Here is a 16159-nt window from a genome sequence, read left to right as displayed (position 1 = left end):
TGTGTCCTTTACGGCAAGTTCCAACAGTTTTCTAAAATCAGAAGAATTAAAATGATTGAAAGTGAAGACAGGGGTAGGAAACAACTGATCAATAACTATCTTATTTTTTGCTTATAAGGTTATATCAAGGATAATGTGTACAGTACACCAGTGCCTAATGTTGAGACCTTAGAAAAGCAAGGACAACAGCAGCTCTAGCAACGGTAACTGTGGGGATGTTGGAGTCTGGCGTGAGATAGAATTTCACTTAGACGTACTCCGGGCAACAAATGTAAAATAAAGAAAAAAAACTGTAGTCATTGTTGTTGAAATTGAAGAAAACCCTGTACCTCTACTTAACATGTTTTGTGCGTAATAAAGGTCTGAAATCCTGGGAAGACTTTTTGACACCCTATACACACACACACACACACACACACACACACACACACACACACACACACACATATATATATATATAATATATATATATATATATATATATATATATATATATATATATATATATATATATCCTAAACACTGCTGCAGAGGTAGCAAGGGAAAAGGGTATATTATAGAATTAGCAAAATACTCTCATCAAAACAATTGCATATTTCCTGAGTTTTTTAGAAGTCACAGAAAAACTCTATGGTTTAAATCTAATTGAAAATTGAATGGAAAAATAAGTGCTCAAAGGCAGGTTGAATCTAAATATTTAAACTCATTCTTGATAAATATATGATAATTTCTTTATCTTTAAATTTGCTGTGAACTTTTTTTATTAAGAAAAAGGAAATGAGTGGTCTTTGAATAATGTGTTGAAGTATATGTTCCTCACGTGACTCTTATGATGATGACGATGATGATTTAACAAAGCTCATGAAATCATTCAAGCTAATTATTATACGATGTTAAGTTTTTGGTTTGATGAGTGGATAAATATTTCGCGAAAGGAATAGAGCAACCAATAAGCACTGCAAATTCATCTGAAGTTTCTTAGGGAACAAATGACTAGATATTCTGAAACAGTGGTGTTCTTGAAAACCAGGATCAATCTCCGTTGCTTCTGCAGGAAATAACAGAATTGCCATTTGTATTTTATCATAAGAAATTAACTTTTATTTTTGTGTGTACTGTATCTCCTTGTGGTAAATTGGGAAGCGAATCTTTGTCTTCTCAGGATAAGGAAATAGGTAATTTGTTGCTTAATAATCTCGAAGTAATGACGTTGGTAATTATAATTAATTCTTGCGGATTTGGTTCCATCAAGTAGTAAGGACTTCGCACGTCTGGATCCCTCGAAAAAAGATCATCACGTTATTTCAGCAGCGGTCAAATGAGGATATGAACACTGTATTGATTTGACCTTATCCAAATGAGGAAATGAATAATCTGTTGGTCATTAACTCAACGTTATCTAATCAGGAAATGAATAATTCATGAAAGCAACGTCATCACAATCAGGATATGACTCATTTAGTTGAATATTAAATAACAATGAAATATCCATTTCGTGGACTGAGGTTCGTAGAATGGCTCTTTTATTCATAATTAAATCCAATATATTAGCTCAATAATGATTGAAATTTGTTGATAAGTTAAAGAGTTATTTCAACATTGTATCAGTATGGTTACCAAGATCAGTAAATTATTGTTTTTCAAGACCATTTTTAAGTTGCTTTTATGAGCAGGAAGAGATTTACTTCGGGTCAGCCGCCATGGGAAAGTAAAATGTGAGTTCGGTTTCATTTGCGATTTCTTCCATGACTTACCTGCAGGTGAGCTGACTTAAAGTCAGTCTTTTCCTGCTTATGAAAGCAATTTGAAATGGTCGTAAAAAATTACATATCATGTAACCATTCTTAAACAATGCTGAAACAACTATTTAACTTCTAAACAGATTTACATGATCTTAAAGATAAACTATAGTAAACCTTGAATTCTAACTTAACGGTGTTGGAATAAATGTTTTCCGATTTTCTGATTATTTTAGTTTTCTTTAAAAGACAACTATTGCGCCGACAATGTCCGTCCTCACTTTATTCTACCAAATAGATCGTGCTTCTGGTAACGCTTTCTGGAGGCATGAGGCTCACCCTCACTCTGTCAAATTTGGTGAACGAGTAAAGAGCCACAGGTCAAAGTTAATGGTTTAATACAGCATTATACGTTGTACAGAAAACTTCATTGCACCGAAGAAACTTCAGCGCCTTTTTTTTACTTGTTTATTATAATGAACACTGAAGCAATTATAGACGAATAGTAATGAAATCTTGACCATGTTATAAAACTTAATTGATACAATAGGGCAATCAGTCTTTCACTGATTTTGTACAAGTTTTAAAGGATCGTAAAATTAAAATCACTATTACGAGGTATAGAATAAATCTCAAACAGATTATGAAATCAATCCTGAACCACCGGGAAAATCTTTTTTCACCAACCAGACACCAGCCATGCATGACTATAACTAGTTTTATGTGAACTGCAGCGGAATGAATAATGTTGTTATTGTTGATTAAAAGACCATTGCCAATGAAATCAAGACATAATCGAAAGGTCTTAGACGATTATTCATGGCGATTACGAATTTCCATATTTATCAAGAAAATCTCGTCAAGAGAAATAGGTACTGACGAAGAAAACGTCCTATGTCGCAGAGACGCATCTTGCATTAATTAACTAAACAGGAATAACTCCGGGAGGGATTAAACATATATATTTTACTCAAATAAGGAGAAATAAATCATACGAGCAAATCTAATAATGACAAGCAGGAATAAATCGTCAAACTACTGGTACAAATGTACATAAACATAATAAAAAAATAACTATGAACTGGAATATATCTTACAGTGGTTTAGAAGAATAAATTTTACTTTGATCTGCAGGAAGCAATTACTCTTTTATGAAGTAACTATGACTCACAAAACAATTGGGAAAAATACCTTTTACGAGGGTCAAAATAAATTATTCTGCAATTAACCTGAAAAAAAAAAAATTATAATTGATTAGGAAAGAAGTGATCTCTCTCTCTCTCTCATTCATATTTTTGCTATGTTTACTTTTTTCGTTAAGTTGAAAGGGATGGAGAGCTTTTAATACTGTACTGCATACACACACACACACACACACACACACACGTATATATATATATATATATATATTATATATATATATATATATATGTATATATATATATATATATATATTATATATATATATATATATATATATATATATATATATATATATATATATCACCATCATCATCAGGTTCAGTGGTTGTTTTCGTGGAACAACCGAAATGTTGGTTGTTCACCTGTTCGTTGGGTAGTTTTGTTTTCCCGCGCTGTTGGTAGGAAGGAGAGTTGTCGTTTGGTGCTGAGCCTGTCGTCTTCAGTAGGTTTATAAGAGCAAATGGTTCCATGTTGGACGAGTGGTTAAAATGCTCGCCTACCGATTCGGTCGTCTTGAGTTCGATTCCTCGCTCTGCCAAAGTGGAATCAGAGGGATTTGTTTCTGGTGATTAGAAATTAATTTCTCGATATAATGTGGCTCGGATCCCACAATAAGCTGTAGGTCCCATTGCTAGGTTACCAATTGGTTCCTTCGGGCCAGTCCTAGGAGAGCTGTTAATCAGCTCAGTCGTCTGGTTAAACTAAGACAGACTTCACTTTGTATGAGCAGAGAGTCAGCTTTTAAGGAGCGAGCAGTCAGTACTCGCTTACCGAGAGTCGGTACTGGAGAGGGATCAGGTATAATCATTTGTAAGAAAGGGATGAGATCCTTCTTCTGCGACCTTGTCATCGACAGGGACTTTGATGACGGGAACGTTGGGGACGATCATTTTCTTGTGTGTTTGTGGAACATCGTTTCGTTTAGCAGCTGGTAACTGTTTTGACCAAGTTCGTCGGTCTGAGTGGCATCATACCTGTTCGCAACTTGTGATCGTTTTGACAGTTCGACATCGTCCTTGGTAAGAGGTTATTGCTGTTTCGACAGTGCGACTGAGTTCGTCTGTCTGTCTGACATCGTCTTTAGTAGCAGACTGTTTTTTCGACAGTTCGACAGGGATCTTCCGTCAGTCTGTCCGACATCGTCCTTGATAGCAGCTGGTAGTTGTTTCGACAGTGGGACAGAGTTCGTCTGTCCGTCTGGTATTGCTCCTGTAAAGCAGCTTGGAGCTGTTTTGACAGCTGTGTTGAGTTCGTTCGGTAATGTAACTTCTTCATAGTTTTCTGTAATGATTTTGGGTAACAGTGTCCGATGATTTTGACTAACCTTGTTATGGTATTTACTCTTTGTTCGAGGTCACATTTATGAGTCAAAGAGCTCATTATTGTGTGCTTAAGGTGATTACTGATGAGTATTTCAGAGCACGTGTATTTAACATGATGTTTGTGTTAGTGTTATTTTGTTATCTGTGTTTTAAAGTAATTTGCTATCTGTAAAATTTATTGCTTATTATGATACGTTTGAATTGTTTATGAATTTGCTCTAATGTTTATTGCTGAGTGACGCATATTTTGCTGTTTGGTTGTCTATTTGTAATGCTTATCGAGCTACCTATATTTTATATTTTTTTGTATTGTAACTTTTTTCACTCATTATAATATTTTTGCTTTGATTATTCTATAGAATGTTGAGTTTCGATGTTAATTTGTTGTGGATTTAATTTCTAAACTGAACCTGACTCAATTGTAAATATATATATATACTGAATTTAGTTATAAATAGATTAGTATTAAGTTAACATCTCCGGTATTAATTTGATTCTTCCTTTGTCTCTTATTTTTGCTGTCTGATTTTCCAGTTCAGATCTTATGTGTATATGTGTGCGTGTGTGTGTGTGTGTTCTTTAACCCGTAGAACCTAGGTGCGCTTCATGACTATATATATATATATATATTATATATATATATATATATATATAATATATATATATATAATATATATATATATATATATATATTTACAAGTTATAAAAGTTATATGCATTCCCTTGGGTACGTCTGCATGCATTTGTGTATGTGCTTAGAGAGAGAGAGAGAGTGAGAGAGGAGAGAGAGAGAGAGAGGGGGGGGGGGGGGATGCTGCGGAGAGGGGTAGGGTGGAATTCTGATATTTATTGCATTGTTATTAAGGTGTGGCGAGCAGGTGGAATTCTAATATTTACTGCACTGTTATCACGGAGTGGCGAGCATTCCCAGGATGAGATCGAGAGTCCGGAATAGACTGTAATTCACATAACTTCTTATCTCTGGTAAAAGTTCACGTGTCATGGATGTTATTGTTGCTAGTATTATCGCCCAGGTAGTCACTGTCGTTAGCAGTGGCATTGCTGTCATTAACGTCAATTGTTATTTTTATCATTATGGTATCATTGTTTTTGCGATCATGCTCCATGTTGCCATTGTTCAAGTGTGGTTATTGAAACAGTATTGTTAACTTCATGTGTTCTTAATATTCGTTATCAATATTTTTTGTTTTTTTATTGCCGTTACACACACACATATATGTATATATATAATTATATATATATATATATATATATATATATATAAAATAAATAAATGAATATCTTCATATAAACATGCAAATATGTAGGTACATATGTAAATAAGTAAACGTGTACACACACTCACACACACACACACACACACACATATATATATATATATATATATATATATATATATATATATATATATATATATATATGTATATATACACATATATATATATTATATATATACAACGAGCTACAAATGTCCTTTAATATAAATTTCGCTCTACCTCGGAATTAATATATTTTCATACATGTTAACCGAAGGGGAATTTTTAAGTCGATAAGAGAATTATCAGTACACGGTGGCGAACCATCGAACCCAACAATTTCAGGACACACAGTGAAGCTTTAAACCACGGCGCGGCGGTGTGGTTAAAAGCTCACGTGCGTCCTGGATTTGTTGGGTTCGATGGTTCGCGCCCGTGAGCCGACAAATTTTTTACCGACTAAAAAATTCCTCTTCGGTTAACATGTATGAAAATATATTAATTCCGAGGTAGAGCGAATTAGATATTGAAGGACATTAATTTTTGTAGCTCGATGTACCTATGTATATGAATCACGATAATGTTATATGACTTATATGTAATAATAGTTTTATTATAATTATATATAATAATATATATATAATATTTATATATATATATATATAATATATATATATATATATATATATATAGATATAAATAATAATAATAGAATAGATATAGATATAGATATAGATATAGATATAGATATAGATATAGATATAGATATATATATATATATATATATAGATATCTATAGATCAATATATCTATATATATAATATATAAGATATATATTATATATATATATATATATACATATATATTAAATACAGCTTTATCTAAGGAGTCAGGAGTCAATCCATATTAATAATCGTCATTAAAGAGGAGAGGACACACAGATTTACAAGCTGTCTTCTTTATTGCGACGTTTCGTAATTGTCCAATTAATTACATCATCAGGGCTGTTAAAATGAAAAATAAATTCTAGGAAATTGTAAAAAAACTAAAAATTAAGAAATGTAAAAGCTAAAAAATATTCTTATAAAAGAGTACGATATATACACATTAAAAATTAAAGGAATTAAATTTTAAAAAAGGACATAAGTAAAATGAAAAATAACTGAACATATAGTAAAAAAAAATTGAAAGCAGCAGTAAACAGTAAAAGAACAAGAGTTTAAGGACCGACTTAGAGGAGTGACCGCGTTAAACTAAACGTAAACATAAAAACATAAATAAACAATACAAGTCAAGACGAATACAGAGGGAGGAGGACGTATGAGTGTTTAACGATGGAACAAGTTGTTTAATAAAAAGTGATTCCGAATAACAAGGTCTTGAGGGTTGGTGGCATGGCCTAAAATGCAGAAGTCTTTATTATCGATATGTGCTTTACAGATTTTGGAGTGGTTTCTAATATTGGAGTGTTCCGGGTTTGGAATTCTGCAACTAGCACGGAAGCTGAAGTCACGATGAGAATCGATACGCACCTAAAGGAGTCTGCTGGTGTATTCCACATAGGTCCCTGTTTGACATTCAGGGCAAGTATATTTATAAATAACACCGGAGGACATATAAGGTGATGATCGCTCCTTCGAGATAAACAGACAAAACGACTGTTTTAATACTACGATTTTTAGGAAGAAAACTTTTACTGGACTTGATACCAACTTTTATAGCTCATGTTTTATTAACTTTAAATCCAACTCCGTTTCTACCCTTCTCCAACGAACACTCGTCCTTACGTCAAACTGGGTCCTTTTCCATACTGAAATAATATTTTAATTGACTTTTTTAATAATAACCGTTTCCCTGCTAAGCTGGTGAATAGGAAATTACTGAACCAAAAGTTTTAACTGTCCCAAAAATGAAGTTTTAAGCATGCTTTCCATTTACCCATGACCTCAAATTTCACAAAAGGTTCACAGAAATAATTCAGGAACATTTTCACCATCGGTTCACTCTTTAGCTCGAAGGAGCTATTATCACCTTATATGTCTTCTGGTGTTATTTATAAATATACTTGCCCTGAATGTCATACAGAGACCTATGTGGGATCCACCAGCAGAATCCTTAAGGTGCGTATCGATTCTCATCGTGGCGTCAGCTTCCGTGCTATTTGTAGAATTGCAAACCGGGATGACTCCAATATTAGAAACTACTCCAAAATCTGTAAAGCACTTATCGATAATAAAGACTTCTGCATTTTGGGTCTTACCATCAACCCTCATGACCTTGTTATTCTGGAATCACTTCTTATTAATAACTTGTTCCATCGTTAAACACTTATACGTCCTCCTCCCTCTGTATTCATCTTGACTTGTCTTCTTTATTTAATGTTTACGTTTAGTTTAACGCTGTCACTCCTCTAGTTCGGTCCTTAACCTCTTGTTCTGTAACTCTGTTCACTGCTGCTTTCAATTTTTTGTTTACTATATGTTCACTTATCTTTCATTTTAATGTATGTCCTTTTTTAAAATTTAATTCCTTTAATTTTTAATGCGCATATATCGTACACATTTATAAGAATATATTTTAGCTTTTCATTTTTCAATTTTTAGTTTTGCTTTTACAATTTTACTAGGAATTTTATTTTCCGTTTTAACAGCTCTGATGACATCGTCGGACAATTACGAAACGTCTCAATAAAGACAGTCTGTACGTCTGTGTGTGTCCTCTTCCCTTTAATATATGATTAATTATATGTCTCTCTATTTGGATGTGAAAATTTTCATACCAAAGTCAATAATTATTGATTATTATTCTCAATTATTACCAACCCCTAAATATTAGATAAAGTAATCGAATTGTATTCTTAAATTATGATTCATTAATTAAGAAGTTAATATATAATTACCAAAACTTACCTGTTCTGTGCAAATCGATGCCTAATTGGTTCACTGGTTTTGTATTGATGATAAACTAGTTCCCGTCATAAATATACATCAAACTGGGCCACTAGATCTAACAGCCTCGATGGTGAAATAATCACAGTGACAGTGACTTTGACAATGAACCAGCTCTGGTAATAGCCGCTTAGGTATAAGTACTAAATTTGTCTGTAGGGCCCACAACCCCATCCTAACGTTGATGCTTGTAAATTAATTATTAACCGGCGCTGTGAGTGATTTTGGTGACTATGGATGACACTGTAATACTAATAATAATAATCACAAGTGAAGCGACATCATTACTAGAAACAGGCTCATATCTGGCGGCCCGGCTCGACCCAGTATGGCCCGACCCGACCCAGCTTGGCCCGACCCAACCCGTCCTAGTCCGGCCTAACGAAATTGAAATGCTAATATCTACAAAATTATTGAAGATAAAAGAAAACCTCCTTTGACAGATAAAACCTTATGTCTTTAGATTTCATCCCATATAAGATTTATCTTTACAATATAAATTGACATTTAAGTATTGTTTTAATTACTGAATTATAATTTTCTCAAAATTGATGATTTTAGCACCAAATTCGATAATTTTCTCGATAATTAGTCTTAGCAAACTAAGTCTTCTCACCTCTACTATAAAGAATCAGTTCGCATTGTATCGTTTGTCATATTATAAGCAGTTTGATGCTGGAAGACTATCAGAAAGGCAATTAAGATAACCTGTATGTAGCAGAGAGTTCCCAGATACCTAGTTAACCCTTGATGGTCGAACGTGAAACTTCACGAGTTATCGATTTTAGCGCGCCCTAGTGATAATAATAATAATAATGATAATGATAGTTGTTATTATTTTTATCATTAATCAGATACTAAGCTCTTTAATTTTCCATCTTTTTATAGCGTGAAAAATATTAATTGAAATAGTCTTTCTATTAATATTTCTCATAATTTAAAAATTATTAATAGAAATATTTATTACGGTCAAACAGAGCAATTAAAAATCATTAATGAATTATGCTAGCGGTAATGGAAGGCATCCTAATATAAACGCTGGCTGAAAGAAATTTTAATCATACATAAACACAAATAAGTGTATTACAGACCGTAGATCCCCGTAGGGGGTTAGTGCCGTCAGTGCACCGCACATTACTTAAGTTCTTTGCAGCCTCCCTTCGGCCAATAGCTGCAACCCCTATCGTTCCTTTTACCATCCATATACTCTTTCTTCCATCTTACTCTCCACCCTCTCCTAACAGTTGATTGATCGTGCAACTGCTTTGGGGTTTTCCTCCCGTTACACCTTTCGAACCTTCTACTGTCAGTTTCCGTTTCAACGCTGAATGACCTCATAGGTCCTAGGATTTGGCTTTTGGCCTAAATTCTATATTCAATTCAATTCAATTTAGACCGTAGATCAGAAAAAGAGCGTAATTAAAGACTGATTAGCCAGCAAAAAGGCGTTCATTGAAAGCTTTGTCACAAGTATTAGCATGATACGAACAGTAACTATGACTTATCAGTTAAATATATAAAGTTAATTAAGGACCATTGCGCACCAAAAATCAAAAGCAACTACACTTGAAGACTTATTAAACACATTATAAAAACGGCTATTAATGACTATTTGATACAAAAAGATGTAAATAAAGACCAGCGATTCATACTATAAACATTGTTGTTCTAAATTTATCGCTCGTATTAATTTTAGATATATGAACTACTGACAGGTTCATCAAAAAGAAAGACATCAAGAAAATGCGGTTAATAATGACATAATGGAAACATTGATCACAATTTACCAGGATAAAAGCTTTCATTGGAGCAGGAATCATAAAAATCTTAATTACAAAGTAAATAGGTCAAGTCAATCATTACGAGAATAATAATAATAATAAAAACCCATAAATCCCAGTGTGAACACACATTCAATGCAATAGAGATTAGAGTGCTTAGGTGGCAGAGCCAAACGTCACAATCGAGAGGAGGACTCACGGCAAAGCGAAGATTCCCAACGGGAGGCTTGGCATACGGGATTCCCAGGAACCTCAAGCCCCTGGTACCATCCGCCAGCAAGTACTTCTCACCCCTTATGCGACCGCTGGGGGTGTCCAGGACGACAGGCTCTTCGGATTCCATGCTGGACGCGCCTCGAAATCCCCCGTCCAGCAGGAGGAGACACGCCCCTGCAAGAAGGGCACCGCGGCAGGTGCTCTGCAGGAAATTCATGCTCCTCATGGCTGGGTATATATTCTTATTGATTTGCTTTCTTTTAAAAGTTTCTTAAGCAAAATCAGTGCTTTGTTTTTTTTTTGTCTTGACACAAAATAAGGTAAACGAGGAGTATTACATAATTTTCGTTCAGAAATTAAAATAGAAAAAAAAAAGAAAGAAAAACTTTTTCCGCTATGCAATGAGGAAAGAGACCCTTTTGCAAATGCCCTTCCTCACGGCACAGTCATAATAATAGGGGCGAGGGTATCTCTCCGGAGTTGCTATTGTCGAAGTCCCCCAGATCTCGCACATTATTGTCACAGGGGTAAGAAAGAGAGACGATCACCTCCTCTTGGGTAGGGGGTTTAGTACCGGAACGCCACCGATATCTTGGAAGGAAGCCTGATGTACGATAAGATCAACGCGTGGCAGAGTGAATGGGTGGCGGGAGACGTGCTTTCCGCCCTTAGGGAAGAGTTCCGAACGCAGTGGATACGTGCGCGCTACTGACTAAGGCACCCGAGGCGGACAGCCAGCCTCCCCAGCTAAAGCACCCTCTTCTGGAGTATAATGTGACACCACTTCCCGCCATCAGTATACGCACGCGCTGTGTGCGTGCGCCGAACGTAAATGAGCGTATATTTGTATAGGTCATGCAGCGTGAAGTTGTGAATTTGTAACTTACTGCGAGGCTTCGTGACACTCGTTACAGATCTCTCTCTCTCTCTCTCTCTCTCTCTCTCTCTCTCTCTCTCTCTCTACTCTCCGAAAGTTTACTTTGCAATCTTTCAGCATCGTCAGAGAAAATCTTCGAAAGGGGTGACGAAGTAAATAGCAAAGGTTTAATATGAATGAGACCGTTTCATAACTCCTTACACCTCTCCACAGCTTAGTAGCTAAAAGAATTGACTCGATATAACAGAGGCGAATAGACTAAGTGATTCCTCCCTTCCTCGGAATGATCCCGGGTCTCTGGCTGGCGAGGTGAGGTTCATAAACTGAACCATGGAGACCAAATAGACCTGTTTATTTTCGGTCACCACCTTATCATACTCTAACTGTTGAATCGTGGATTAGCGCCTGTGCAGTAAATTATCCACATATTTTACGCTTCAAACAAAAACGCAGTAGGTTCATGAACAGTACGGTAAATCCCCCTGCGTCATTCACCCTTGTCTTGCATATCCTCTTATTTTTCTTTGTTTTTAGGACGAATCCTGTCTAATAACTGGCCGGTGTCCAGCCTTTTCTATGATTTCCCCTTCTCCATTCCCTTAACACTTTTAAATGACACACTTCTCAGCAACGTAGCGTCTTCTGCTATTTCCGCATGACTTGTGAGTCAGCTCTGACCTTCAGCAATCTTTTGGTCGAGCCCATATAAATCTCCGAATCACATTTGGGGGAAGAATATCTATAAACTACCATTGATTGCAAAATTGGGCAGAGCTTGTCTTTGATTTAAAAAAAAGAAGCAATAGTAAGAGGATTTTTTGGAATTAAAATTACTTGCAGTATGCTAAAATGTTTCTTAATAATTGACTTAGTATCCCTTCTAAATTTGTCCTCTTTTATATAAAGAATAATCACATACAATTTCTTACGAGATAACCGTAGTAATAGTAGGTAAATCAAGTAGTTTCTTATTTAAAAAGGCTTTACAGTTTTTAAAAAAGATACGAGATGGATAAAAGTTATCAGTAAAGTACCCACATAAAAACTCAATTTTATTGTGAAAATGATCCCATGAGGAGGTTAAAGAGTAAGCTCTGTGAAGCAGAGTAAAAATAGAATTCACCTTAAAATTAAAATAACAAGAAATATAAAAATTGGAACCCAGTCCAGAGAAGGTCTTTTTCCGACACACAGAAGTGTTAAAACGATCATTACATCTAGAAACTAAAGCAGCTAAAAACGCCAAGTGATCAATTTGTTCCTTCTCCAAAGTAAACCTAATATTAGGATGAAGCTGACTGATGAAAGAAAGGGACTGGTCAACGTGAATATGGATTGTATTTTGGAAAAAAGCTATTTGAAGCCACAGCCTAATTGGCAAATATATTCTGTGATATCTAATGTGGATAATTAAGGCACTTATCAGATTAAATCAAAAAAATTTAAAGAGAATCTTAGCTAATTTTAGTAAGCACCTAGAGAGAGGCTATTTGTGACGTAAACTTTGACATCAGACGTAATAGCAGGGATCCCAGTAGTATGATAATGATCGTAGAAACACAAATATTCGACCCTCTTGTACAATAAGGTATACATTGAAAATTGAAAGCATGAATAACCTCAGACCCATAAAAGGAAATAGATAAATAGATAAAACCGGAAATACATCAATTCCCTGATAACCACTCAAAAGCCCTACAACAAATATTGGTATCAGTTTCAAGTAAATGAATGAAGCGTATAGAAACAACAAAACTGACAAAGAGTCACACAAATAAAATAATGAAGGAGGCGTAGTGTGCTATAGCAAGCACTGTGGAGTTATTATAGAATTGATCATGCATTAAGGAAGTGTGGGTTAGAACACTTGCGTTATGTTACATTCACTTAGGAGGACTAAACAGGACGTACACGTGAACCGGAACTTTTGAGACAAAATGAAGCAACAGAAACGCCAGGGTATCAATGGTTTACACAAAGAGTGTGTGAGACTTGGTACATATTTCAAGTCAAAGGAACTATACTACACCATTAATATTCTCATTTGATGTCCATTCCGTTACTGTAGGTACCCTACTTAGAGACATTACTCGTCGAAAAGATGAGAGAGAGAGAGAGAGAGAGAGAAGAGAGAGAGTATGTAGGGTAGGTATTTGGGTGTGCGAAACAAAAGAATTCCATGTACTACTACTATTACTATTACTACCAACATTTGAATCTTTATTCATAAAGTATATAGGCGGGGTGTCTAGTAAAGTACGTCATACTACAGTATCAATGAGTGGGAGGACCTTCAGTAATGACGTTTTACTAGCCTCTATCTACGAGCTTGATAGATTTATCTACGTATCCCTTTAAATTTCTTTGATTTACTCTGATAAGTGACCTTATTTATCAACATTAGACATCCCTGCATATTTTTGCCAATTAGGCCTTGGCTTCAAATAGCTATTTCCAAAATACGATCCATATCCGATGCTTTGGTAAGACTTTATCAACGAAAATCAATTCGACGTGGCCCTGAAATGCACAGTAGTTCCCACCTTAAACAACCACTCTCCATTTGTTCCCTTGTAGTACATAGCTGAAACCACTCCTTCTTTGCTTTCGGTGCATTTTCCATACAGCAACCGAACGTCGTTGAGACAAGGCGTCTTTTTAACTACTCTTAACTTTAATACTGTTTTGTTTTGTAGAGTAATTTGTATTTCAGTGTTGTATCTTGCTTTGTATTGTTTTACTCAATGTTTTTGCCTGTCAACAAAAACAATTTGATATGCTGCATTATTTATCAGTTTTTATCTTTCATTTTGGTCTGGATGATGAGACATTGGTCTCGAAACGTCGCAATAAGAATAAAGCGACTTGAGTTTAATGCTGTCATCTTCTATGCCTTCTGGTTTATACATACATACACATACACACACACACACACACACACACACACACACATATATATATATAATATATATATATATATATATATATATATATATGTGTGTGTGTGTGTGTGTGTGTGTGTGCGCGCGTGCGCTCGCGTGCGTCTGTATGTATGTGTGCGCGTAAAAGCACATCAACACGTGTTGCATATATGTAACACGTGAGACACTTATTTCTCTAAAGCATCTTCATGAAGACTGATGTTTGGTGGTAAAAATCTTTAACATGTATGCTGGGGTGACAATATGAACGGACGTGCAGATGGTAGGAAACCAAATATTTATTACTAATTAGGGAAAAAAGAGAGAGGAGAGTAAACGTGTTAGCGGTTGATGTCATAACTCTGATGACAAGTCTTGATGATCCAGGCAGGTGGGCTCACAGCTTTGGTCTCGTCCCAAGTCTGCTACATTTGTATTCTTTGTCTCATTTACATATTTTTATAAAAGCTGTTCCGTTCTCGTTGCCGGTGATTTCCCAGTTCGATTAGTATACAAGTTAATCGTGATATATATATTCAGAGTTGTAGGGAGAGTTCTTTATAATCGACAATTTATTTGTATTTAGTTTAAAATGCCGCAGTAACTCCCAAGTCCGTAAGGCAAAGGGGATATTTTTGAAATTATTACTATAAGGCATTAGAAGCAGGTTCTCTGTTGTAAGCTTGTCTGCTGTGCTTATGATAAGTCTTTTATGGCGACCTTAATGCATAGTCTAGTACCAAATCAGAATATTTTAACTTCTTTCCACCATTCATAGGTATAACTATTTTATCATCAATGAATGTTCTGAAGGCTACAAATAAGAGATACTCTTAAAAAGTTGAACGTGAAGGCTGGTATTAGTACTTTATTACTTTGGCGAGAATAAAACTGTAAACTAGCAAAATGACTGGTAGGTTTCCTGAACACGCTGCATTTCAACTCACGACTACTTCTGTGTGTTAGGAAATCCAGAAAGGGCAGCGACCGTCCTTTTCCATTTGCACAGTGAATGTTGTTAATAGAATCCGATAATGTAATTAACCCGAGAGAGTATTTATATCTTCGTTCCTTGGCCAAGTACGAATTACGCTGTCAACATACTGGAACCATACTTGGAACGATTTTGTTTAATATTCTACTTTAGAAGAAAATACGCATGTGGGGATATTTGCTTTCTATTCGCCTCTTCGTTCGCCTTTTCTGTCATTATAGCATATGTACCTACTGCAAATTTCTACGTTATGTACTACCCTGACTCTTGAAGGACAGGATTTATACTCTGTTTCATTTTCCCTTTGGTACACACAAACACACACACACACACACACACACACACATATATATATATATGTGTGTGTGTATATATATGTGTATTTATTATATATATCATATATATATATATCATTATATATATTATATAATATATATATATATATATTAAGATATATATAAGTAACAAAAACAAACCGGGAAATAAACCAGAGGATCTGTACCGAGTGCTTTCTCATTCATTATTCATGCACCATCGGAACACAAATTTATGTCCTCATGATGAGAAAAATCGCGAAAGCGCCTCCTTCTCTTCTTTTGCCTGTTATTTTCCTGAGGTATTCGCCTGTACTAAAATCCCTTGCGCCCTTTGTGATTTATAATGTATAATTGTATTATATATGTATTTAATTAATATATATATATAGTATATATATATATATATATATATATATATATATGTGTGTGTGTGTGTGGTTGTGTGTGTGTGTGTGTAGAAAAAACTTCACCAAAACCTTCACGCCACAAAAACCAAAAAAGACGAAAACTTCACATATTAGTAGTATGACAGAACCAAAAAAGTGTATAAAATAATCTCAACAT

At 35.0% G+C, this 16159-nt stretch overlaps 1 protein-coding gene across 1 annotated transcript in view; it reads right to left on the bottom strand.

Moving 5' to 3' along the window:
- The window catches only part of LOC135196953 (neuroligin-1-like), a 133148-nt gene extending 121920 nt beyond the window's left edge, over window positions 1-11228 (bottom strand). The window contains exon 1 of the mRNA XM_064223803.1: window positions 10470-11228. Within this exon, the coding sequence (XP_064079873.1) occupies window positions 10470-10712 (243 nt within the window). The 5' untranslated portion in view covers window positions 10713-11228. The remainder of the gene's footprint in view (window positions 1-10469) is intronic.
- Window positions 11229-16159: the final 4931 nt, after the last annotated feature.

The sequence above is a fragment of the Macrobrachium nipponense genome, chromosome 18 (assembly GCF_015104395.2).
Source record: "Macrobrachium nipponense isolate FS-2020 chromosome 18, ASM1510439v2, whole genome shotgun sequence".
NCBI classification, from domain to species: domain Eukaryota; kingdom Metazoa; phylum Arthropoda; class Malacostraca; order Decapoda; family Palaemonidae; genus Macrobrachium; species Macrobrachium nipponense.
The sequence above is the reverse complement of the archived record's forward strand: the minus strand, read 5'-3'. Positions and strand labels throughout refer to the sequence as shown.